Source organism: Oncorhynchus gorbuscha, linkage group LG16 (assembly GCF_021184085.1).
Source record: "Oncorhynchus gorbuscha isolate QuinsamMale2020 ecotype Even-year linkage group LG16, OgorEven_v1.0, whole genome shotgun sequence".
Taxonomy (NCBI): Eukaryota; Metazoa; Chordata; class Actinopteri; order Salmoniformes; family Salmonidae; genus Oncorhynchus; species Oncorhynchus gorbuscha.
The window spans coordinates 95802462-95827661 of NC_060188.1; the positions used below are offsets into that span (position 1 = coordinate 95802462).

A 25200-nucleotide genomic window follows, 5' to 3' on the forward strand; every position below is an offset into this window, starting at 1 on the left:
ACCAATTCATAAATCTGTAACACAGCTGTTTTAACTTTATCATAACTGGCACTGTCGTGTACACTAAGAGCTGAATATGCTTCCTGCGCTTTACCAGTCAGCACACACTGCAACATTAAAGTGCGGTCAGAATCAGGCCAACTCCTAGCGTCAGCAACCCGCTCAAACAACGAAAAGAATGTCTCGGGGTCCCTTTCATTAAACCGAGGCAATAACCGCAAGTTCCCAACAATATCAAATGTCTCTGGGGCATGACCAAAAGCGGAACTACCCCTAGGTAAATCTGGGTCACCTTCCCAAAACAAACTCTCCCCTGAGATCTTTCCTTCCCTAACCAACTCTATACGTTCTTGTTGCAACTTGATTTTAGCACGCTCCATATCTTGTTTAAATGCCAATTCCTTTTCATATTTCACACGATCATGCTCTAGCTTCTCACGATCATGCTCTAGCTTCTCACGATCATGCTCTAGCTGTAACAAAAGCAGTTCTTTCTGCTGTTCAAAAAGAAGGCAACTAGGACTAACCGATGGAATGGCCATTGTAACGTTATGGGGAGACAACAAATCCTCAGCAGAGGCTGACCCGGTGGTAACTTCAAGAATACCACTCTCCATCAGATTGGCTTTCAATATCAACCTAATAGAATTCTTTAGACGTTTAGCACTAATCTCAACCTTGTAGTGTTCCGCGACCTTCAACAGCTGTTCTTTAGTACCTAAATCTAACAATTCCTCTGATGGAGAGCGAATGAACTTATCTACATAAGACGCCATATTCAAACCAAACACGTACCTCCACGGTCTCCCAAACCAATAGTTCAAAGATCCCGGATGAGCCCCCACTTGTCACGAACCGGCTCAAAGCCCGTAACAAAGGGAGACAACGTGGAGATAAGGAGTAGCAAAATCTATATTTATTAAATAAGTAACTAAGTATAATATACAATGGTGTGTGTAATCAGTAATCAGTAGTGTAAGTGAGTGTTTTGCATGCATGAATGTGATAATGCAGGGTGATGAAAGGTGCCAAAGCAAACAAACAAAAGGCCACCAAGAACCACAACAGAATCTACAACAGGTGTCTGCATGGAGAGAGTCTCCTCCATGAATGTGGAAGAGGTCTATTTATCCTGGGAGACACCTGGCCCAGGTGTTTCCCATGTAGCTGACGACCCTCTCAACTCCGCCCACCGGCATCCTAATAAGGAAACAAGAACAAAGACAGAATACGGCAGACAGAGTGGGAGGGTCGTCACAATGTATAGCCTGGTATTGAGGTGTTTTCTGTTTGATGTATAGCCTGGTATTGAGGTGTTTTCTGTTTGATGTATAGCCTGGTATTGAGGTGTGTTCTGTTTGATGTATAGCCTGGTATTGAGGTGTGTTCTGTTTGATGTATAGCCTGGTATTGAGGTGTGTTCTGTTTGATGTATAGCCTGGTGTTGAGGTGTTTTCTGTTTGATGTATAGCCTGGTGTTGAGGTGTTTTCTGTTTGATGTATAGCCTGGTGTTGAGGTGTTTTCTGTTTGATGTATAGCCTGGTGTTGAGGTGTTTTCTGTTTGATGTATAGCCTGGTATTGAGGTGTTTTCTGTTTGATGTATAGCCTGGTATTGAGGTGTTTTCTGTTTGATGTATAGCCTGGTATTGAGGTGTGTTCTGTTTGATGTATAGCCTGGTATTGAGGTGTGTTCTGTTTGATGTATAGCCTGGTATTGAGGTGTGTTCTGTTTGATGTATAGCCTGGTGTTGAGGTGTTTTCTGTTTGATGTATAGCCTGGTGTTGAGGTGTTTTCTGTTTGATGTATAGCCTGGTGTTGAGGTGTTTTCTGTTTGATGTATAGCCTGGTGTTGAGGTGTTTTCTGTTTGTATTGTTTGATGTATAGCCTGGTATTGAGGTGTTTTCTGTTTGTATTGTTTGATGTATAGCCTGGTATTGAGGTGTTTTCTGTATGATGTATAGCCTGGTATTGAGGTGTTTTCTGTTTGTATTGTTTGATGTATAGCCTGGTATTGAGGTGTTTTTCAGAAAATGTTACCCGGCTCATTCAAATATCCAAATCAAATCCATCTTGATGATATTAAATTGTAACTACTGTAGTACAAACCTTGATCAAATCTCCAGTAAATTGGTGATGTTGATACTTTAGTGTACAACATGTAGGTCAACAGGCATCATGTACACTACAACATAAGTTACTAATGAACAGAGAACGAGACATTTTTAAAATGGCTGAGGAGAGAACACAATAGGCCTTTTCCCACAGCATTGCTCTTAGCCCCCGACTGGACTGGTCACACACTGCATTGCTCTTAGCCCCCGACTGGACTGGTCACACACAGCATTGCTCTTAGCCCCAGTCTGGACTGGTCACACACTGCATTGCTCTTAGCCCCCGACTGGACTGGTCACACACTGCATTGCTCTTAGCCCCAGTCTGGACTGGTCACACACAGCATTGCTCTAAGCCTCAGTATGGACTGGTCACACACAGCATTGCTCTTAGCCCCAGTCTGGACTGGTCACACACAGCATTGCTCTTAGCCCCAGTCTGGACTGGTCACACACAGCATTGCTCTTAGCCCCAGTCTGGACTGGTCACACACAGCATTGCTCTTAGCCTCAGTATGGACTGGTCACACACAGCATTGCTCTTAGCCCCAGTCTGGACTGGTCACACACAGCATTGCTCTTAGCCCCAGACTGGACTGGTCACACACAGCATTGCTCTTAGCCCCAGACTGGACTGGTCACACACTGCATTTGTTAACCCTGAGCTAACAGACAAACACAACCAATGTCAATAAGCAATAAGACATTTTAATAATCTATTACTTCTTGCTTCTAGCCTGGCATTTGATTTCCAACAGTAATTGTTGTATATAAACCTTGCTGTTTGTCTGTCCCACATCAGAAACAATGTCAACAAAACCCCCATCTCCATCGTGGTCCCGTCAGTTACTGTAGTCAATACTGTAGGCCATACTGACACTGTACACTAATTAAATTGACAGGAGGGTGACGGAGGTCCTAATGAACAGAATTGGCTTATAACTCGTGGTGTTGGGGCCTTTTGTAAATAAAAAATAATATATGCCATTTAGCAGACGCTTTTATCCAAAGCGACTTACAGTCATGTGTGCATACATTCTACGTATGGGTGGTCCCGGGGATCGAACCCACTACCCTGGCGTTACAAGCGCCATGCTCTACCAACTGAGCTACAGAACCACTGCTTGTGTCGGCATGAACTCTGCATGTCAATCTCCGAGGAAGAGGAGAGAGTGACGGCATCACTACATGTCTTTTGTGAGAGGTATTGACATGTTTTAATGCACAGAGCTGTCTGTGTTTAAACGGCTAGTGCACAGCTCAGACACCCATGCATACCCCACCCCCCCACCCCGCTCTTAAATTCAAGTCAAACTAAATGCATGCTCTTCAACCGATCGCTACCTGCACCTGCCCGCCCGTCCGGCATCACTACATGTCTTTTGTGAGAGGTATTGACATGTTGAATGCACAGAGCTGTCTGTGTTTAAACGGCTAGTGCACAGCTCAGACACCCATGCATACCCCCCCCCCCCCACCCCGCTCTTAAATTCAAGTCAAACTAAATGCATGCTCTTCAACCGATCGCTACCTGCACCTGCCCGCCCGTCCGGCATCACTACTCTGGACGGCTCTGACTTAGAGTATGTGGACATCTACACGTACCTGGGTGTCTGGTTAGACTGTAAACTCTCCTTCCAGACTCGCATCAAACATCTCCAATCCAAAATTAAATCTAGAATCGGCTTCCTATATTGCAAAAAAGCATCCTTCACTCGTGCTGCCAAACACACCCTCGTAAAACTGACTATCCTACCGATCCTCGACTTCAGTGATGTAATTTATAAAATAGCCTCCAACACTCTACTCAACAAATTGGATGCAGTCTATCACAGTGCCATCCGTTTGTCACCAAAGCCCCATACACTACCCACCACTGCGACCTGTACGGCTGGCCCTAGCTACATATTCGTCGCCAAACCCACTGGCTCCAGGTCATCTGTAAGTCTCTGCCAGGTAAAGCCCCGCCTTATCTCAGCTCACTGGTCACCATAGTAGCACCCACTTGTAGCATGTGCTCCAGCAGGTGTATCGCACTAGTCACCCCAAGCCAATTCCTCCTTTGGTCTTTCCTTCCAGTTCTCTGCTGCCAATGACTGGAACAAACTGCAAAAATCAGTGAAGCTGGAGACTCACATCTCCCTCACTAGCTTTAAGCATCAGCTGTCAGAGCAGCTCACAGATCACTACACCTGTAAATAGCCCATCCAACTACCTACCTCATCCCCATACTGTATTTATTCATTTATCTTGCTCTTTTGCACCCCAGTATCTCTACTTGCACATTCATCTTCTACATGTATACCATTCCCGTGTTTAATTGTTATATTGTAATTATTTCGCCACCATTGCCTATTTACTGCCTTACCTCCCTTATCTTACCTCATTTGCATACACTGTATATAGACTTTTCTTTTTTACTATTGTATTATTGACTGCATTTGTTTATTCCATGTGTATCTCTGTGTTGAATGTGTCAAACTGCTTTGCTTTGTCTTTATCTTGTAGTGGTGTTGTATTGTAGGTACAGTATGTAGTGGTGTTGTAGGTACAGTATGTAGTGGTGTTGTATTGTAGGTACAGTATGTAGTGGTGTTGTAGGTACAGTATGTAGTGGTGTTGTAGGTACAGTATGTAGTGGTGTAATAATGTATTGTAGGTACAGTATGTAGTGGTGTTGTAGGTACAGTATGTAGTGGTGTTGTATTGTAGGTACAGTATGTAGTGGTGTAATAATGTATTGTAGGTACAGTATGTAGTGGTGTTGTAGGTACAGTATGTAGTGGTGTTGTAGGTACAGTATGTAGTGGTGTTGTAGGTACAGTATGTAGTGGTGGTGTATTGTAGGTGACAGTATGTAGTGGTGGTGTATTGTAGGTACAGTATGTAGTGGTGGTGTATTGTAGGTACAGTATGTAGTGGTGGTGTATTGTAGGTACAGTATGTAGTGGTGGTGTATTGTAGGTACAGTATGTAGTGGTGGTGTAGGTACAGTATGTAGTGGTGTTGTAGGTACAGTATGTAGTGGTGTTGTAGGTACAGTATGTAGTGGTGTAATAGTGTATTGTAGGTACAGTATGTAGTGGTGTAATAATGTATTGTAGGTACAGTATGTAGTGGTGTAATAATGTAGTGTAGGTACAGTATGTAGTGGTGTAGTAATGTAGTGTAGGTACAGTATGTAGTAGTGTAGGTACAGTATGTAGTAGTGTAGGTACAGTATGTAGTAGTGTAGGTACAGTATGTAGTAGTGTAGGTACAGTATGTAGTAGTGTAGGTACAGTATGTAGTAGTGTAGGTACAGTATGTAGTAGTGTAGGTACAGTATGTAGTAGTGTAGGTACAGTATGTAGTAGTGTAGGTGCAGTATGTAGTATTGTAGGTGCAGTATGTAGTATTGTAGGTGCAGTATGTAGTATTGTAGGTACAGTATGTAGTGGTGTAATAATGTATTGTATGATGTACTGTATAAATATGATTTTTTAAATAATTACCTTAATCTTGTTTGGACAACAGGAAGTGTATCCTTAATTAATGGAAAACTGTAATGCTGGGGAAGAGATGGCAAGTCAGCATCCCAAATGGTGTCCTGCTCCCTGCATAGTGTTCCCTGCATAGGAACATAGTGTTCCCTGCATAGTGTTCCCTGCATAGGAACATAGTGTTCCCTGCATAGGAACATAGTGTTCCCTGCATAGTGTTCCCTGCATAGTGTTCCCTACATAGGAACATAGTGTTCCCTGCATAGTGTTCCCTGCATAGTGTTCCCTGCATAGTGTTCCCTACATAGGAACATAGTGTTCCCTGCATAGTGTTCCCTACATAGGAACATAGTGTTCCCTGCATAGTGTTCCCTGCATAGTGTTCCCTGCATAGTGTTCCCTGCATAGTGTTCCCTGCATAGTGTTCCCTGCATAGTGTTCCCTGCATAGTGTTCCCTGCATAGTGTTCCCTACATAGGAACATAGTGTTTCCTACATAGTGTTCCCTACATAGGAACATAGTGTTCCCTGCATAGGAACATAGTGTTCCCTACATAGGAACATAGTGTTCCCTGCATAGTGTTCCCTACATAGGAACATAGTGTTCCCTGCATAGTGTTCCCTACATAGGAACATAGTGTTCCCTGCATAGTGTTCCCTACATAGGAACATAGTGTTCCCTACATAGGAACATAGTGTTCCCTGCATAGTGTTCCCTACATAGGAACATAGTGTTCCCTGCATAGTGTTCCCTACATAGGAACATAGTGTTCCCTGCATAGTGTTCCCTACATAGGAACATGGTGTTCCCTGCATAGTATTCCCTATATAGGAACATAGTGTTCCCTGCATAGTGTTCCCTACATAGGAACATAGTGTTCCCTGCATAGTGTTCCCTACATAGGAACATAGTGTTCCCTGCATAGTGTTCCCTGCATAGTGTTCCCTACATAGGAACATAGTGTTCCCTGCATAGTGTTCCCTACATAGGAACATAGTGTTCCCTGCATAGTGTTCCCTGCATAGGAACATGGTGTTCCCTGCATAGTATTCCCTATATAGGAACATAGTGTTCCCTGCATAGTGTTCCCTGCATAGTGTTCCCTACATAGGAACATAGTGTTCCCTGCATAGTGTTCCCTACATAGGAACATAGTGTTCCCTGCATAGTGTTCCCTGCATAGGAACATGGTGTTCCCTGCATAGTATTCCCTATATAGGAACATAGTGTTCCCTGCATAGTGTTCCCTACATAGGAACATAGTGTTCCCTGCATAGTGTTCCCTACATAGGAACATGGTGTTCCCTGCATAGTATTCCCTATATAGGAACATAGTGTTCCCTGCATAGTGTTCCCTACATAGGAACATAGTGTTCCCTGCATAGTGTTCCCTACATAGGAACATAGTGTTCCCTGCATAGTGTTCCCTGCATAGTGTTCCCTACATAGGAACATAGTGTTCCCTGCATAGTGTTCCCTACATAGGAACATAGTGTTCCCTGCATAGTGTTCCCTGCATAGGAACATGGTGTTCCCTGCATAGTATTCCCTATATAGGAACATAGTGTTCCCTGCATAGTGTTCCCTGCATAGTGTTCCCTACATAGGAACATAGTGTTCCCTGCATAGTGTTCCCTACATAGGAACATAGTGTTCCCTGCATAGTGTTCCCTGCATAGGAACATGGTGTTCCCTGCATAGTATTCCCTATATAGGAACATAGTGTTCCCTGCATAGTGTTCCCTACATAGGAACATAGTGTTCCCTGCATAGTGTTCCCTACATAGGAACATAGTGTTCCCTGCATAGTGTTCCTGCATAGTGTTCCCTACATAGGAACATAGTGTTCCCTGCATAGTGTTCCCTACATAGGAACATAGTGTTCCCTGCATAGTGTTCCCTGCATAGGAACATGGTGTTCCCTGCATAGTATTCCCTATATAGGAACATAGTGTTCCCTGCATAGTGTTCCCTGCATAGTGTTCCCTACATAGGAACATAGTGTTCCCTGCATAGTGTTCCCTACATAGGAACATAGTGTTTCCTGCATAGTATTCCCTACATAGTGTTCCCTACATAGGAACATAGTGTTCCCTGCATAGTGTTCCCTACATAGGAACATAGTGTTCCCTGCATAGTGTTCCCTACATAGTGCACTACTTCAGAGCCTTATGGGCCCTGATCAAAAGTAGTGCTGTATGTAGGGAATAGGGTGCCATTTGGAATGTAGAGACGGGCACTGTGTTGGTGCCAGATTCCCGTCCCGGTAGAGACGGGCACTGTGTTGGTGCCAGATCCCCATCCCGGTAGAGACTGGCACTGTGTTGGTGCCAGATCCCCATCCCGGTAGAGACAGGCACTGTGTTGGTGCCAGATACCCGTTCCGGTAGAGAAGGGCACTGTGTTGGTGCCAGATCCCCATCCCGGTAGAGACAGGCACTGTGTTGGTGCCAGATACCCGTCCCGGTAGAGACGGGCACTGTGTTGGTGCCAGATACCCATCCCGGTAGAGACGGGCACTGTGTTGGTGCCAGATTCCCGTCCCCGTAGAGACCGTAGAAAGAGCATGGTACATTTCCATTCCCAGGGATCCCAAGTAGAGAGTAGAGCTGTTGTGAAGTTTCATCATGACTTATTATATGGGCCATTCACAACGAGCCTTTAGGGTGATGGGCCATTCACAACGAGCCTTTAGGGTGATGGGCCATTCACAGCGAGCCTTTAGGGTGATGGGCCATTCACAACGAGCCTTTAGGGTGATGGGCCATTCACAACGAGCCTTTAGGGTGATGGGCCATTCACAGCGAGCCTTTAGGGTGATGGGCCATTCACAACGAGCCTTTAGGGTGATGGGCCATTCACAACGAGCCTTTAGGGTGATGGGCCATTCACAACGAGCATTTAGGGTGATGGGCCATTCACAGCGAGCATTTAGGGTGATGGGCCATTCACAGCGAGCATTTAGGGTGATGGGCCATTCACAGCGAGCATTTAGGGTGATGGGCCATTCACAACGAGCATTTAGGGTGATGGGCCATTCACAACGAGCATTTAGGGTGATGGGCCATTCACAACGAGCCTTTAGGGTGATGGGCCATTCACAACGAGCATTTAGGGTGATGGGCCATTCACAACGAGCCTTTAGGGTGATGGGCCATTCACAACGAGCCTTTAGGGTGATGGGCCATTCACAACGAGCATTTAGGGTGATGTGCCATTCACAACGAGCATTTAGGGTGATGGGCCATTCACAACGAGCCTTTAGGGTGATGGGCCATTCACAACGAGCCTTTAGGGTGATGGGCCATTCACAACGAGCCTTTAGGGTGATGGGCCATTCACAACGAGCATTTAGGGTGATGGGCCATTCACAACGAGCCTTTAGGGTGATGGGCCATTCACAGCGAGCCTTTAGGGTGATGGGCCATTCACAGCGAGCATTTAGGGTGATGGGCCATTCACAACGAGCATTTAGGGTGATGGGCCATTCACAACGAGCATTTAGGGTGATGGGCCATTCACAACGAGCCTTTAGGGTGATGGGCCATTCACAACGAGCCTTTAGGGTGATGGGCCATTCACAACGAGCCTTTAGGGTGATGGGCCATTCACAACGAGCCTTTAGGGTGATGGGCCATTCACAACGAGCCTTTAGGGTGATGGGCCATTCACAACGAGCCTTTAGGGTGATGGGCCATTCACAACGAGCCTTTAGGGTGATGGGCCATTCACAACGAGCCTTTAGGGTGATGGGCCATTCACAACGAGCCTTTAGGGTGATGGGCCATTCACAACGAGCCTTTAGGGTGATGGGCCATTCACAACGAGCCTTTAGGGTGATGGGCCATTCACAACGAGCCTTTAGGGTGATGGGCCATTCACAACGAGCCTTTAGGGTGATGGGCCATTCACAACGAGCCTTTAGGGTGATGGGCCATTCACAACGAGCCTTTAGGGTGATGGGCCATTCACAACGAGCCTTTAGGGTGATGGGCCATTCACAACGAGCCTTTAGGGTGATGGGCCATTCACAACGAGCCTTTAGGGTGATGGGCCATTCACAACGAGCCTTTAGGGTGATGGGCCATTCACAAAGAGCCTTTAGGGTGATGGGCCATTCACAAAGAGCATTTAGGGTGATGGGCCATTCACAACGAGCCTTTAGGGTGATGGGCCATTCACAACGAGCCTTTAGGGTGATGGGCCATTCACAACGAGGCTTTAGGCTGATGGGCCATTCACAACAAGCCTTTAGGGTGATGAATATTTTTTGGGTTGTGTATGATGTGAGCTACTGAATATGATTCAAAGACAGTTTGGCGTTCGGAACACACAGCACCAAGACAGTTTGGATCAGTTGTGGCACTGGAGTCATTACCAGGTGTGGTTGATCCTCAAATCAAATTTGAAACTGGCAGCCTGTCTGAAAAAGCCTGAAGCTTCCTGGCTGGGTGCCATAGTAGAGATTTGTCTCATACATTGTCTCTGTCTCACACTCTAAATCTGAAACTGAGAGGCCATTTTGGTTCTTAAATCTGTATGGCCAAAACAGTGAACGAGGCGTCTGGACCTAGGTACTATACTGACTGACACTTCTGATGTTGTTGTGGCAGTCATGACATTTCATCAGCCGTTGATTGTCAAGCGAATAACTGCCGGTCTCATGGTAATTGACCGTTAATTAACATAAACACATTTAGCATCTCTTGGCTTCCACATATAGTCTACAAGCAGACCTTCACAATAAATCCATGTAATATAGCCCCCACCTTCACAATACATCCATGTAATATAGCCTACACCTTCACAATAAATCCATGTAATATAGTCTCCACCTTCACAATAAATCCATTATTTATTTTATACGGGTCTAAAGAAACATGATAAGAAGAAAATGTATTTATCTATTTCTAAATGTAGTCTATTTCAGAAGAATAGAATAACATCCTCTGAGTTGTCCTCATGTTAGGTCCTGTCCTCATGTTAGGTCCTGTCCTCATGTTAGGTCCTGTCCTCATGTTAGGTCCTGTCCTCATGTTAGGTCCTGTCCTCATGTTAGGTCCTGTCCTCATGTTAGGTCCTGTCCTCATGTTAGGTCCTGTCCTCATGTTAGGTCCTGTCCTCATGTTAGGTCCTGTCCTCATGTTAGGTCCTGATCTGGCTATGCCAAATGGCTGTGGGCTACACTAGTTCATTTAGCAGACAAGATTTGCTTAGAATTCCAAGGTCTTATTTGATATTTTATAATATAAAGAATTAAATTGAACAAAGCTGAATAAAATAGGAGTGTGAACATTCTGTGTTGAGCAGTTAAGAGAGAATAGGTACTCCTATATGCTTAATTTAGAGTAATTTATGCAACTTTAGTTGTTCTACAAACTTTGAGCTCTATGTTTTAATTTTTAATACATTCTAAGGCGGCATGAGGCGACTCTCATGATGATTTGAAAATAGTTGCTTGAACGACATGAGCTCCACTTTGTTTGTTTTCTGCGCAGGCTGTACACACTACATCAGTCTCTCATTCACAATTTGTTTGTTTTCTGCACAGGCTGTACACATTATCACAGTCTCTCATTCACAATTTGACAAGCACTTGATAATAAGCCTCACATTTCCGACATCCCCTTTGTGTGGCCGTAATGCCCTCTAAAAAATCCATGCCTTTTGTGGCCAGTGGCCATTGTGCCCTTGAGCTGAATATAATAATTTATTTGAATTTTTACCACCTTTATTGCCCTACTTTCGATCTTGTCTCATTGCTGCAACTTCCCAACGTGCTCGGGAGGCAAAGGTCGCTTCTTAACGCCCGCCCACCTCACCCAGCGTGTCAATGAATCACTGTTCAACTGATACTAACCTTATAGGACTATGGACTAGACTACATGAGGTGTGATACTAACCTTATAGGACTATGGACTAGACTACATGAGGTGTGATACTAACCTTATTAAAACATATAGGACTATGGGCTAGGCTTCATGAGGTGTGATACTAACCTTATAGGACTATGGGCTAGACTACATGAGGTGTGATACTAACCTTATAGGACTATGGGCTAGACTACATGAGGTGTGATACTAACCTTATAGGACTATGGGCTAGACTATATGAGGTGTGATACTAACTAGACTACATGAGGTGTGATACTAACCTTATAGGACTATGGGCTAGACTACATGAGGTGTGATACTAACCTTATAGGACTATGGGCTAGACTACATGAGGTGTGATACTAACCTTATAGGACTATGGGCTAGACTACATGAGGTGTGATACTAACCTTATAGGACTATGGGCTAGACTACATGAGGTGTGATACTAACCTTATAGGACTATGGGCTAGACTACATGAGGTGTGATACTAACCTTATTGAAGCATATAGGACTATGGACTAGACTACATGAGGTGTGATACTAACCTTATTGAAGCATATAGGACTATGGACTAGACTAATTTACAACATAGCTCAGGAAGTAGGAAACTCTCTCATCCATTTCTATGCAGATTGTTTAATCTTCTACTCAGCTGGCCCCTCCCCGGATTTTGTGTTCAATGTTCAACAACCAAGCTTTCTTAGTGTCCAACAAGCTTTCTCTGCCCTTAACCTTGTACTGAACACCTCCAAAACAAAGGTCATGTGGTTTGGTAAGCAGAATGCCCCTCTCCCCACAGGTGTGATTACTACCTCTGAGGGTTTAGAGCTTGAGGTAGTCACCTCATACAAGTACTTGGGAGTATGGCTAGATGGTACACTGTCCTTCTCTCAGCACATATCAAAGCTGCAGGTTCAAATTGAAATCTAGTCTTAGTTTCTTCTATCGTAATCACTCCTCTTTCACCCCAGCTGCCAAACTAACCCTGATTCTTTATTTTGTGGTGCTACCATGTTGTGGTGCTACCATGTTGTGGTGCTACCATGTTGTGTTGTGGTGCTGCCATGTTGTGTTGTGGTGCTACCATGTTGTGTTTCTACCATGTTGTCATGTGGTGCTGCCATGTTGTGGTGCTGCCATGTTGTGGTGCTGCCATGTTGTCATGTGTTGCTGCCATGTTGTGGTGCTACCATGTTGTGGTGCTACCATGTTGTGGTGCTGCCATGTTGTGGTGCTACCATGTTGTCATGTGGTGCTACCATGTTGTCATGTGGTGCTACCATGTTGTGGTGCTACCATGTTGTGGTGCTGCCATGTTGTCATGTGGTGCTACCATGTTGTGGTGCTACCATGTTGTCATGTGGTGCTACCATGTTGTGGTGCTACCATGTTGTCATGTTTTGCTGCCATGTTGTGGTGCTACCATGTTGTCATGTGGTGCTACCATGTTGTGGTGCTACCATGTTGTCATGTGGTGCTACCATGTTGTGGTGTGCTACCATGCTATGTTGTTGTCTTAGGTATCGCTTTATGTTGTGTTGTCTCTTGTTGTGAATTGTGTTTTGTCCTATATATTTATTTTATTTTAAATTTTTAATCCCAGCAGGAGGCCTTTTGCCTTTTTGGTAGGCCGTCGTTGTAAATGGGGCGGCAGGGTAGCCTAGTGGTTAGAGCGTTGGACTAGTAACCGAAAAGTTGCAAGTTCAAACCCCCGAGCTGACAAGGTACAAAGCTGCCGTTCTGCCCCTGAACAGGCAGTTAACCCGCTGTTCCCAGGCCGTCATTGAAAATAAGAATTTGTTCTTAACTGACTTGCCAAGTTAAATCAAATTTAAAAAATAAAACATGAGATGTGGGACTATGATTTGAAAAAGTTGCAAAAAAAAAAAAGAAAGAAGCAAACTGGGCATTTTGTCACACTATTCTTGATTTAATCTGGTCTTTACCTGTATTACATAATACAGTGCCTTCGGAAAGTATTCAGACCCCTTGACTTTCTCCACATTTTGTTACTTTACAGCCTTATTATAAAATTGATTTTAAAAAATAAAATAAAAATGTCCTCATCCATCTACACATGATACCCCATAATGACAAAATAAAAACTGATTTTTAGAAATGTTTTCAAATGTATTGAAAATAAAACTGAAATAATTGCTTTACATAAGTATTCAGACCCTTTACTCAGTACTTTGTTGAAGCACCTTTTGGCAGTGATTACAGCCTCCGATTGTCTTCTTGGGTTTGACGCTACAAGCTTGACACACCTGTATTTGGGGAGTTTCTCACATTCTTCTCTGCAGATCCTCTCAAGCTATGTCAGGTTGGATGGGAAGTGTTGCTGTACAGCTATTTTAAGGTCTCTCCAGAGATGTTCGATCAGGTTTAAGTCCGGGCTCTGGCTGGGCCACTCAAGGACATTCAGAGACTTGTCCCGAAGCCACTCCTGCGTTGTCTTGGCTGTGTGCTTAGGATCGTTGTCCTGTTGGAAGGTGAACCTTCGCCCCAGTCTGAGAACCTGCTCCAGAGTGCTCAGGACTTCATCAAGGATCTCTTTGTACTTTGCTCTGTTCATCTTTGCCTCGATCCTGACGAGTCTCCGAGTCCCTGCAGCTGAAAAACATCCCCACATCATGATGCTGCCACCACTATGCTTCACCGTAGAGATGGTGCCAGGTTTCCTCCAGATGTGACACTTGGCATTCAGGCCAAAGAGTTCAATCTTGGTTTCATCAGACTAGAGAATGTAGTTTCTCATGGTCTGAGAGTCTTTAGGTGCCTTTTGGTAAACTCCAAGCGGGCTGTCATGTGCCTTTTTACAGAGGAGTGGGTTCCGTTTGGCTATTCTATTAGAAAGGACTGATTGGAGGAGTGCTGCAGAGGTGGTTGTCCTTCTGGAAGGTTCTCCAATCGCCACATTGGGTTCTTGGTCACCTCTCTGACCAAGGCGCTTCTCCTCGGATTTCTCAGTTTGGCCAGGATGCCAGCTCTAGGAAGAGTCTTGGTGATTCCAAACTTCTTCCATTTATGAATGATGGAGGCCACTGTGTTCTTGGGGACCGTCAAGGCTGCAGAAATGTTTTGGTACCCTTCCCCAGATCTGTGCCTCAACACACTCCTGTCTCGGGACTTTACAGACCAATTTCTTCGACCTCATGCCTTTGTTTTTGCACTGTCAACTGTGGGACCTTATATAGACAGGTGTGTGCCTTTCCAAATCCTGTCCAATCAATTGGATTTACCACTGGTGTACTCCAATCAAATTGTAGAAACATCTCAAGGATGATCAATGGAAACAGGATGCACCTGAGCTCAATTTCAAGTCTCATAGCAAAGTGTCTGAATACTTACGTAAATAACAGAATTACTTTTTCTTTATTTTTTTTATAAATGTTTTAATAAATCTAAACCTTTTTTCACTTTGTCATTAAGGGATATTGTGTTTTAGATTCATGAGGACTAAATATTATTTCATCCATTTTTACAATAAGGCTGTAAAATGTGGAAAAAGTCAAGGGGTCTGAATACTTTCCAAATGCGATGTATATGTGTAAAATTAGTTTTGATTTAGAATGTTTTTATTTTATTTTACCTTTATTTAACTAGGCAAGTCGGTTAAGAACAAATTCTTATTTTCAATGACGACCTAGGAACAGTGGGTTAACTGCCTGTTCAGGGGCAGAACGACTGATTTGTACCTTGTCAGCTCGGGGGTTTGAACTCGCAACCTTCCGGTTACTAGTCCAACACTCTAACCACTAGGCTACCCTTTAGAGGGACAGTACAGTCCTTTAGAGGGACAGTAGAGTCCTGAGTACCAGGCAGTCAGCAAGTTTGGTAGGTTACTAATGACCATCAGCATCATCAGAGCTGGGAGAAACCTAGTTACTGTGAGGCCATGACCCGTGACTGCCGGTTTGACGGTAATACGGTCACCCATAAAAGCCCTAATCTTGATACTGTGTTCATTTTGGTATGTTTACCCATTGTTGTGTTCGTAGATAGCAAGTCAATGTAGCTAACTGGCTAGCTACTACTGTTCGCTAGCCAGATAGCCACAATCCTTTTTAGCTAAGCTAAAGCTAGCTAACCACAAATAATTTACATCTACCTTTCATAACATTATATTGAGGTCATTTTTGCCTGTTTTAACTAGCTGGATAGCTAGAAACACCACCTATATAATGACATGTATTATTATAAATTGATGATTTTTTAAATTTTATGTTTTGTGTTGCAGGAGGCCTTACAGAGAATAATAACCACGTTGGCCAATAAAAATGAGGAGCTCCAGAACTTTATGGAAACACTTACTCACTCTCTGGCTGGTGTCCAGGTAAGATATATATTTAACCTTTTATTTAACTAGGCAAGTCAGTAAAGAACACATTCTTATTTTCAATGTCAGGCTAGAAACAGTGGGTTAACTGGTCTAGGAACAGTGGGGTTAACTGGTCTAGGAACAGTGGGGTTAACTGGTCTAGGAACAGTGGGGTTAACTGGTCTAGGAACAGTGGGGTTAACTGGTCTAGGAACAGTGGGGTTAACTGGTCTAGGAACAGTGGGGTTAACTGGTCTAGGAACAGTGGGGTTAACTGGTCTAGGAACAGCGGGGTTAACTGGTCTAGGAACAGTGGGGTTAACTGGTCTAGGAACAGTGGGGTTAACTGGTCTAGGAACAGTGGGGTTAACTGGTCTAGGAACAGTGGGGTTAACTGGTCTAGGAACAGTGGGGTTAACTGCCTTGTTCAGGGGCAGAACGACAGATTTGTACCTTGTCAGCTCTGGGATTTGAACTTGCAACCTTTCGGTTACTAGTCCAACGCTCTAACCACTAGGCTACCCTGCCTAATCTTGTACAATAATTTCCATTTACCAAATATGCCATGTTGATCCATCTATAGGCTCTTGTGATGCAGAGATATGGTTCTGGGTTCAGAGGATAATCAATATATATATGTGTGTGTGTGTGTGTGTGTGATTTTTTTTCCAAGGTGAACTCCCCACAGGCAGTGTCCGACCTGGAGGAGGAGTTTGACAGGTTATTCACCATCCTGGTTGAGATGAAGGAGAGCATGATCAACACCATCAAACAGGAAGGGGCCAAGAAGACACAGGAACTGCAGGTACCTGACCCCTAACCCCTGACCCCTAACCCCTAACCCAACACCATCAAACAGGAAGGGGCCAAGAAGACACGGGAACTGCAGGTACCTGACCCCTGACCCCTAACCCAACACCAAACAGGAAGGGGCCAAGAAGACACAGGAACTACAGGTACCTGACTCCTAACCCCTGACCCAACATCATCAAACTGGAAAGGGCCTAGAAGACACAGGAACTACAGGTACCTGACCCCTGACCCTAACCCAACACCTTCAAACAGGAGGGGGCCAAGAAGGCACAAGAACTACAAGTACCTGACCCCTAACCCAACACCTTCAAACAGGATGGGGCCATGAAGGCACAAGAACTACAAGTACCTGACCCCTAACCCCTGACCCCTAACCCAACACCTTCAAACAGGAGGGGGCCACGAAGGCTCTACAGGTACTATACACCTTTGGGATGAATTGAAACGCCGACTACGAGCCAGCCCTAAGGGCCCAACATCAGTGCCCTACCTCACTAATGCTCTTGTGGCTGAATGGAAGCAAGTCCCCGCAGCAATGTCCCAACATCTAGTGGAAATCCTTCCCAGAATAGTGGAGGCTGTTATAGCAGCAATGTTCCAACATCTAGTGGAAAGCCTTCCCAGAAGAGTGGAGGCTGTTATAGCAGCAATGTTCCAACATCTAGTGGAAAGCCTTCCCAGAAGAGTGGAGGCTTTTATAGCAGCAATGTTCCAACATCTAGTGGAAAGCCTTCCCAGAAGAGTGGAGGCTTTTATAGCAGCAATGTTCCAACATCTAGTGGAAAGCCTTCCCAGAAGAGTGGAGGCTTTTATAGCAGCAATGTTCCAACATCTAGTGGAAAGCCTTCCCAGAAGAGTGGAGGCTGTTATAGCAGCAATGTTCCAACATCTAGTGGAAAGCCTTCCCAGAAGAGTGGAGGCTTTTATAGCAGCAATGTTCCAACATCTAGTGGAAAGCCTTCCCAGAAGAGTGGAGGCTTTTATAGCAGCAATGTTCCAACATCTAGTGGAAAGCCTTCCCAGAAGAGTGGAGGCTTTTATAGCAGCAATGTTCCAACATCTAGTGGAAAGCCTTCCCAGAAGAGTGGAGGCTGTTATAGCAGCAATGTTCCAACATCTAGTGGAAAGCCTTCCCAGAAGAGTGGAGGCTTTTATAGCAGCAATGTTCCAACATCTAGTGGAAAGCCTTCCCAGAAGAGTGGAGGCTGTTATAGCAGCAAAGGGGAGGGGGACCAACTCCATATTAATGCTCATGATTATGGAATGAGATGTTTGACAAGCAGATGGCCACATACTATTGGTCATGTAGTCTATACGTATACACTCACTGGCCAGTTTATTAGATTCACCCATCTAGTCCCGAGTCTGAGGTACTGGATCAGGCATGCCTGCCACCGACGATCACACCACGCTCAAAGCCCTGGATCAGCCTGGCACCGATGATCACACCACGCTCAAAGCCCTGGATCAGCCTGGCACCGATGATCACACCACGCTCAAAGCCCTGGATCAGCCTGGCACCGATGATCACACCACGCTCAAAGCCCTGGATCAGCCTGCCACCGACGATCACACCACGCTCAAAAAGCCCTGGATCAGGGCTTTGTAGCTCAGTTGGTAGAGCATGGCGCTTGTAACGCCAGGGTAGTGGGTTCGATCCCTGGGACCACCCATACGTAGAATGTATGCACACATGACTGTAAGTCGCTTTGGATAAAAGCGTCTGCTAAATGGCATATATTATTATATTATATATTATCAGCCTGGCACCGATGATCACACCACGCTCAAAGTCCTGGATCAGCCTGGCACCGATCACACCACGCTCAAAGCCCTGGATCAGCCTGGCACCGATCACACCACGCTCAAAGCCCTGGATCAGCCTGGCACCGATCACACCACGCTCAAAGCCCTTGTAGGTCACTAGTTTTACACAATTCTAACGTTCAATGGAACAGTAACTGAATTTCTTGACGGCTTACTGCTTTATATAGCAAACCACGACTCACTGTCTGTAGGTATAGGAAAATGGATCCCTCCGAACATACTGGCCGGGGATTGTGTAGACAGTGGGGCAATAAAGTATTTAGTCTTAGTGCCAGCATCGGTTTGTGGTGGTAAATAGACTGCTGCAAATAATATAGATGCGAGCTATGTTGGTACAGTGGGGCAAAAAAGTTGTCAGCCACCAATTGGGCAAGTTCTCCCACTTAAAAAGATGAGAGGCCTGTAATTTTCATCATAGGTACTTCAACTATGACAGACAAAATGAGAAGAAAAAAATCCAGAAAATCACATTGTAGGATTTTTAAATTAATTTATTTGCAAATGATGGTGGAAAATAAGTATTTGATCACCTAAAAACAAGCAAGATTTCTGGCTCTCACAACCTGTAACTTCTTCTTTAAGAGGCTCCTCTGTCCTCTACTCATTACCTGTATCAATGGCACCTGTTTGAACTTGTTATCAGTATAAAAGACACCTGTCCACAACCTCAAACAGTCACACTCCAAACTCAAAGGGCACCAGAAACAAAATTGTAGACCTGCACCAGGCTGGAAAGACTGAATCTGCAATAGGTAAGCAGCTTGGTTTGAAGAAATCAACTGTGGGAGCAATTATTAGGAAATGGAAGACATACAAGACCACTGATAATCTCCCACGATCTGGGGCTCCATGCAAGATCTCACCCCGTGGGGTCAAAATGATCACAAGAACGGTGAGCAAAAATCCCAGAACCACACGGGGGGACCTAGTGAATGACCTGCAGAGAGCTGGGACCAAAGTAACAAAGCCTACCATCAGTAACACACTACGCCGCCAGGGACTCAAATCCTGCAGTGCCACACGTGTCCCCCTGCTTCAGCCAGTACATGTCCAAGCATGTCTGAAGTTTGCTAGAGAGCATTTGGATGATCCAGAAGAAGATTGGGAGAATGTCATATGGTCAGATGAAACCAAAATATAACTTTTTGGTATAAACTCAACTTGTCGTGTTTGGAGGACAAAGAATGCTGAGTTGCATCCAAAGAACACCATACCTACTGTGAAGCATGGGGGTGGAAACATCATGCTTTGGGGCTGTTTTTCTGCAAAGGGATCAGGACTACTGATCCGTGTAAAGGAAAGAATGAATGGGGCCATGTATCGTGAGATTTTGAGTGAAAACCTCCTTCCATCAGCAAGGGCATTGAAGATGAAACGTGGCTGGGTCTTTCAGCATGACAATGATCCCAAACACCTATGATGAAAATTACAGGCCTCATCTTTTTAAGTCGGAGAACTTGCACAATTGGTGGCTGACTAAATACTTATTTGCCCCACTGTATATTGGATGAACCATGACTAGAATACAGTATATACATATGAAATGAGTAAACCAGTATGTAAACGTTATTAAAGTGACCAGTGATTCCATGACTATGTACATTGGGCAGCAGTCTCTAAGGTGCAGGGTTGAGTAACCAGGGGGTAGCCGGCTAGTAACAGTGACTAAGATTCAGGGCAGGGTACTGGGTGGTAGTCTGCTAGTAACAGTAACTAAGATTCAGGGCAGGGTACTGGGCGGTAGTCGGTTAGTAACAGTAACTAAGGTTCAGGGCAGGGTACTGGGTGGTAGTCTGCTAGAAACAGTGACTAAGATTCAGGGCAGGGTACTGGGTGGTAGTCTGCTAGTAACAGTAACTAAGATTCAGGGCAGGGTACTGGGTGGTAGTCTGCTAGTAACAGTAACTAAGATTCAGGGCAGGGTACTGGGTGGTAGTCTGCTAGTAACAGTAACTAAGGTTCAGGGCAGGGTACTGGGCGGAGGCTGGCTATTTAACAGTCTGATGGCCTGGAGATGGAACCTGTTTCTCAGTCTCTCGTTCCCCTGCTTTGATGCACCTGTACGGTCTCTACCTTCTAGATGGTAGCAGGGTGAACATGCCAGGGCTCGGGTGGCTGAGGTCCTTGATGACCTTCTAGATGGTAGCGGGGTGAACAGGCCAGGGCTCGGGTGGCTGAGGTCCTTGATGATCTTCTAGATGGTAGTGGGGTGAACAGGCAGTGACTCGGGTGGCTGAGGTCCTTGATGACCTTCTAGATGGTAGCAGGGTGAACATGCCAGGGCTCGGGTGGCTGAGGTCCTTGATGACCTTCTAGATGGTAGTGGGGTGAACAGGCAGTGACTCGGGTGGCTGAGGTCCTTGATGACCTTCTAGATGGTAGCGGGGTGAACAGGCAGTGGCTCGGGTGGCTGAGGTCCTTGATGACCTTCTAGATGGTAGCAGGGTGAACATGCCAGGGTCGGGTGGCTGAGGTCCTTCATCTTCTTGGCCTTCCTGTGACACCGAGTGCTGTAGGTGTCCTGGAGGGCAGGCAGTGTGCCCCTGGTGATGAGTTGGGCAGACCACACCATCCTCTGGAGAACCCTACGGTTGCGGACTGTGGAATTGCTGTACCAGGCAGTGATACAGGCCGACAGGATGCTCTCAATTGTGCATCTGTAAATGTTCTTGAGGGTCTTAGGTGCTCCTGAGGTTGAAGAGGCGCTGTTGGAGTGAATGGACCATTTCAGATCCTTGGTGATGTGCACGCCAAGGAACTTGAAGCATTTGACCCCTCTCCTCTGCGGCTCCATCGATGTGGATGGGGGCGTGCTCCCATCTCCTGTTGTCCACGATCAGCTCCTTTGTTTTGCTGACGTTGAGGGAGAGGTTATTTTCCCGGGCACCACTCCTCCAGGACTCTCACCTCCTCCAGGACTCTCACCTCCTCCAGGACTCTCACCTCCTCCAGGACTCTCACCTCCTCCAGGACTCTCACCTCCTCCAGGACTCTCACCCCCTCCCTGTAACTCACCTCCTCCAAGACTCTCACCTCCTCCCTGTGACTCCACTCCTCCAGGACTCTCACCTCCTCCCTGTGACTCCACTCCTCCAGGACTCTCACCTCTTCCAGGACTCTCACCTCCTCCCTGTAACTCCACTCCTCCAGGACTCTCACCTCCAGGACTCTCACCTCCTCCCTGTAACTCACCTCCTTCAGGACTCTCACCTCCTTCAGGACTCTCACCTCCCCCAGGACTCTCACCTCCCCCAGGACTCTCACCTCCCCCAGGACTCTCACCTCCCCCAGGACTCTCACCTCCTCCAGGACTCTCACCTCCTCCAGGACTCTCACCTCCTCCAGGACTCTCACCTCCTCCAGGACTCTCACCTCCTTCAGGACTCTCACCTCCTTCAGGACTCTCACCTCCTCCAGGACTCTCACCTCCTCCAGGACTCTCACCTCCTCCAGGACTCTCACCTCCTCCAGGACTCTCACCTCCTCCAGGACTCTCACCTCCTCCAGGACTCTCACCTCCTCCAGGACTCTCACCTCCTCCAGGACTCTCACCTCCTCCAGGACTCTCACCTCCTTCAGGACTCTCACCTCCTCCCTGTGACTCCACTCCTCCTGGACTCTCTCCTCCTCCAGGACTCTCACCTCCTCCCTGTGACTCCACTCCTTACACTAGTGTTCGTTATAGGTGTTGTTGTAGTGCCGCCATACACCCTTCCCAGCCTGGTGTGTGTGTGTGTGTGTGTGTGTGTGTGTGTGTGTGTGTGTGTGTGTGTGTGTGTGTGTGTGTGTGTGTGTGTGTGTGTGTGTGTGTGTGTGTGTGTGTGTGTGTGTGTGTGTGTGTGTGTGTGAGATATATTGGTAGTGATAGATGTTGTGGTTCTTGGTTAGTGTATACCTCTCTCAGGCAGTGTGTGTGTGTGTGATGTCATCATGCTGCTATGGCAGTTTCCTAGCCAACTCTCTAAATCCATTAAGCAGGAAACAAAAAGTGTCTGAAATTACCCCCAGATAAGAGATTACCACTTTATCCCTCTCTGATGTTGACCACTGCCTGGTACTGCCTGGTATGCTGGTCCTCATTACGTCAAGCTCACTCAGTTGGTAGAGAATGGCGCTTGTAATGCCAGGGTAGTGGGTTCGATTCCCGGGACCACCCATACGTAAAATGTATGCATGCATGACTGCAGGTAACTGTGGATAAAAGCCTCTGCTTCTTGGCATATATTATATTAAAATATACACTCGTTGGCCAGTTTATTAGGTACACCATCCTGTTCATGAAAATGTTTCACTCCTACAGACAGTGGAGTCATGTGGCTTGTTATATAAAGCAGGCAGACAGACATCGAGGCATTCAGTTACTGTTCGATTAAACATCAGACTGGACAAAAACTAGTGACCTAAGTGACTGGGTCTGGTATGATCAGTGCCTGGTGCATCGGTTCCAGTACCTCAGAAACGGCCTCCTGGGCTTTTCACGCACGACAGTGTCTCGGGTTTACTGAGAACGATGCAACGAACCAAAACATCCAGTCAGCAGCAGTCCTGTGGGTGAAAACAGCTGGTTGATGAGAGGTTGAAGATGACTGGGAAGAATCATCCAGTCAGCAGCAGTCCTGTGGGTGAAAACAGCTGGTTGATGAGAGGTTGAAGATGACTGGGAAGAATCATCCAGTCAGCAGCAGTCCTGTGGGTGAAAACAGCTGGTTGATGAGAGGTTGAAGATGACTGGGAAGAATCATCCAGTCAGCAGCAGTCCTGTGGGTGAAAACAGCTGGTTGATGAGAGGTTGAAGATGACTGGGAAGAATCATCCAGTCAGCAGCAGTCCTGTGGGTGAAAACAGCTGGTTGATGAGAGGTTGAAGATGACTGGGAAGAATCATCCAGTCAGCAGCAGTCCTGTGGGTGAAAACAGCTGGTTGATGAGAGGTTGAAGATGACTGGGAAGAATCATGCAAGTTAACAGGTGGGCCACAAACAGACAAATAACGGTGAAGGACCACAGTGGTGTGCAGAACGACAACTCAGAACCCACAACTCGTCGAGAGGCCCATTATCAGCAACCATCACTCCTGTGTTCCAATGGCACGTTGTGTTAGCTAATCCAAGTTGATCATTTTAAAAGGCTTATTGATCATTAGAAAACCTTTTTGCAATTCTGTTAGCACAGCTGAAAACTGTTGTACTGATTTTAAAAAGCAATAAAACTGGCCTTCTTTAGACTAGTTGAGTATCAACATTTGTGGGCTGGTCATGGGTGCACCTCAGCCACGCTCAATGTCCTAATCGATATCATAACCGCCATCGATAAGAGACAGTACTGTGCATCTGTCTTCATGGACCTGGCCAAGGCTTTCAACTCTGTCAATCACCGCATTCTTATCGGCAGACTAAACAGCCTTGGTTTCTCTAATGACTACTTCACCAACTACTTCTCAGAGTTCAGTGTGTCAAATCGGAGGGTCTGTTGTCCGGACCTCTGGCAGTCTCTATTGGGGCGCCACAGGGTTCAATTCTCGGGCCGACTCATACAATGCTGTATACTACTCCCTTCACAGAACAGTGTAATCTGTCTCTAAACAGAATAGAAAGAGGAGTGTGAGGCCCCGGTACACAACTGAGCAAGAGGACAAGTACATTAGAGTGTCTAGTTTGAGAAACAGACGCCTCACAAGTTCTCAACTGGCAGCTTCATTAAATAGTACCAGTAAAACACCAGTCTCAACGTCAACAGTGAAAAGGCGACTCTGGGATGCTGCCCTTCTAGGTTTCCAGCTACAATCATAATTTACAACATTAACAATGTTTACACTGTATTTCTGATCAAATTGATGTTATTTTAATGGACAACAAATGTTCTTTTCTTTCAAAAAAAAGAATTTCTAAGTGACCCCAAACTTTTGCACAGTGTATGTTTTCATCATGTGACCCATGGAAAACAGATGTTCGTCATGTGACCCATGGAAACGCAGATGTTCGTCATGTGACCCATGGAAACGCAGATGTTCGTCATGTGACCCATGGAAACGCAGATGCTCATCATGTGACCCATCATGTGACCCATGGAAACGCAGATGTTCGTCATGTGACCCATGGAAACGCAGATGCATGTGACCCATGGAAACGCAGATGCTCGTCATGTGACCCATGGAAACGCAGATGCTCGTCATGTGACCCATGGAAACGCAGATGCTCGTCATGTGACCCATGGAAACGCAGATGCTCGTCATGTGACCCATGGAAACGCAGATGCATGTGACCCATGGAAACGCAGATGTGACCCATGGAAACGCAGATGCAGATGCAGATCGTCATGTGACCCATGGAAACGCAGATGCTCGTCATGTGACCCATGGAAACGCAGATGCTCGTCATGTGACCCATGGAAACGCAGATGCTCGTCATGTGACCCATGGAAACGCAGATGACCCATGGAAACGCAGATGCTCGTCATGTGACCCATGGAAACGCAGATGCTCGTCATGTGACCCATGGAAACGCAGATGCTCGTCATGTGACCCATGGAAACGCAGATGCTCGTCATGTGACCCATGGAAACGCAGACATGTGCAGATGCTCGTCATGTGACCCATGGAAACGCAGATGCTCGTCATGTGACCCATGGAAACGCAGATGCTCGTCATGTGACCCATGGACCCAAACGCAGATGCTCGTCATGTGACCCATGGAAACGCAGATGCTCGTCATGTGACCCATGGAAACGCAGATGCTCGTCATGTGACCCATGGAAACGCAGATGCTC

At 45.9% G+C, this 25200-nt stretch overlaps 1 protein-coding gene across 4 annotated transcripts in view; it reads left to right on the forward strand.

The window, feature by feature from the left end:
* The window catches only part of LOC123999466 (FSD1-like protein), a 74876-nt gene that overhangs the window by 9492 nt on the left and 40184 nt on the right, over positions 1-25200 (forward strand). For all 4 annotated transcript variants that reach the window (XM_046305298.1, XM_046305300.1, XM_046305297.1 and 1 more), the window contains exons 2-3: positions 15716-15811; positions 16470-16601. In XM_046305298.1, coding sequence (XP_046161254.1) covers positions 15716-15811; positions 16470-16601 — 228 coding nt within the window. The remainder of the gene's footprint in view (positions 1-15715; positions 15812-16469; positions 16602-25200) is intronic.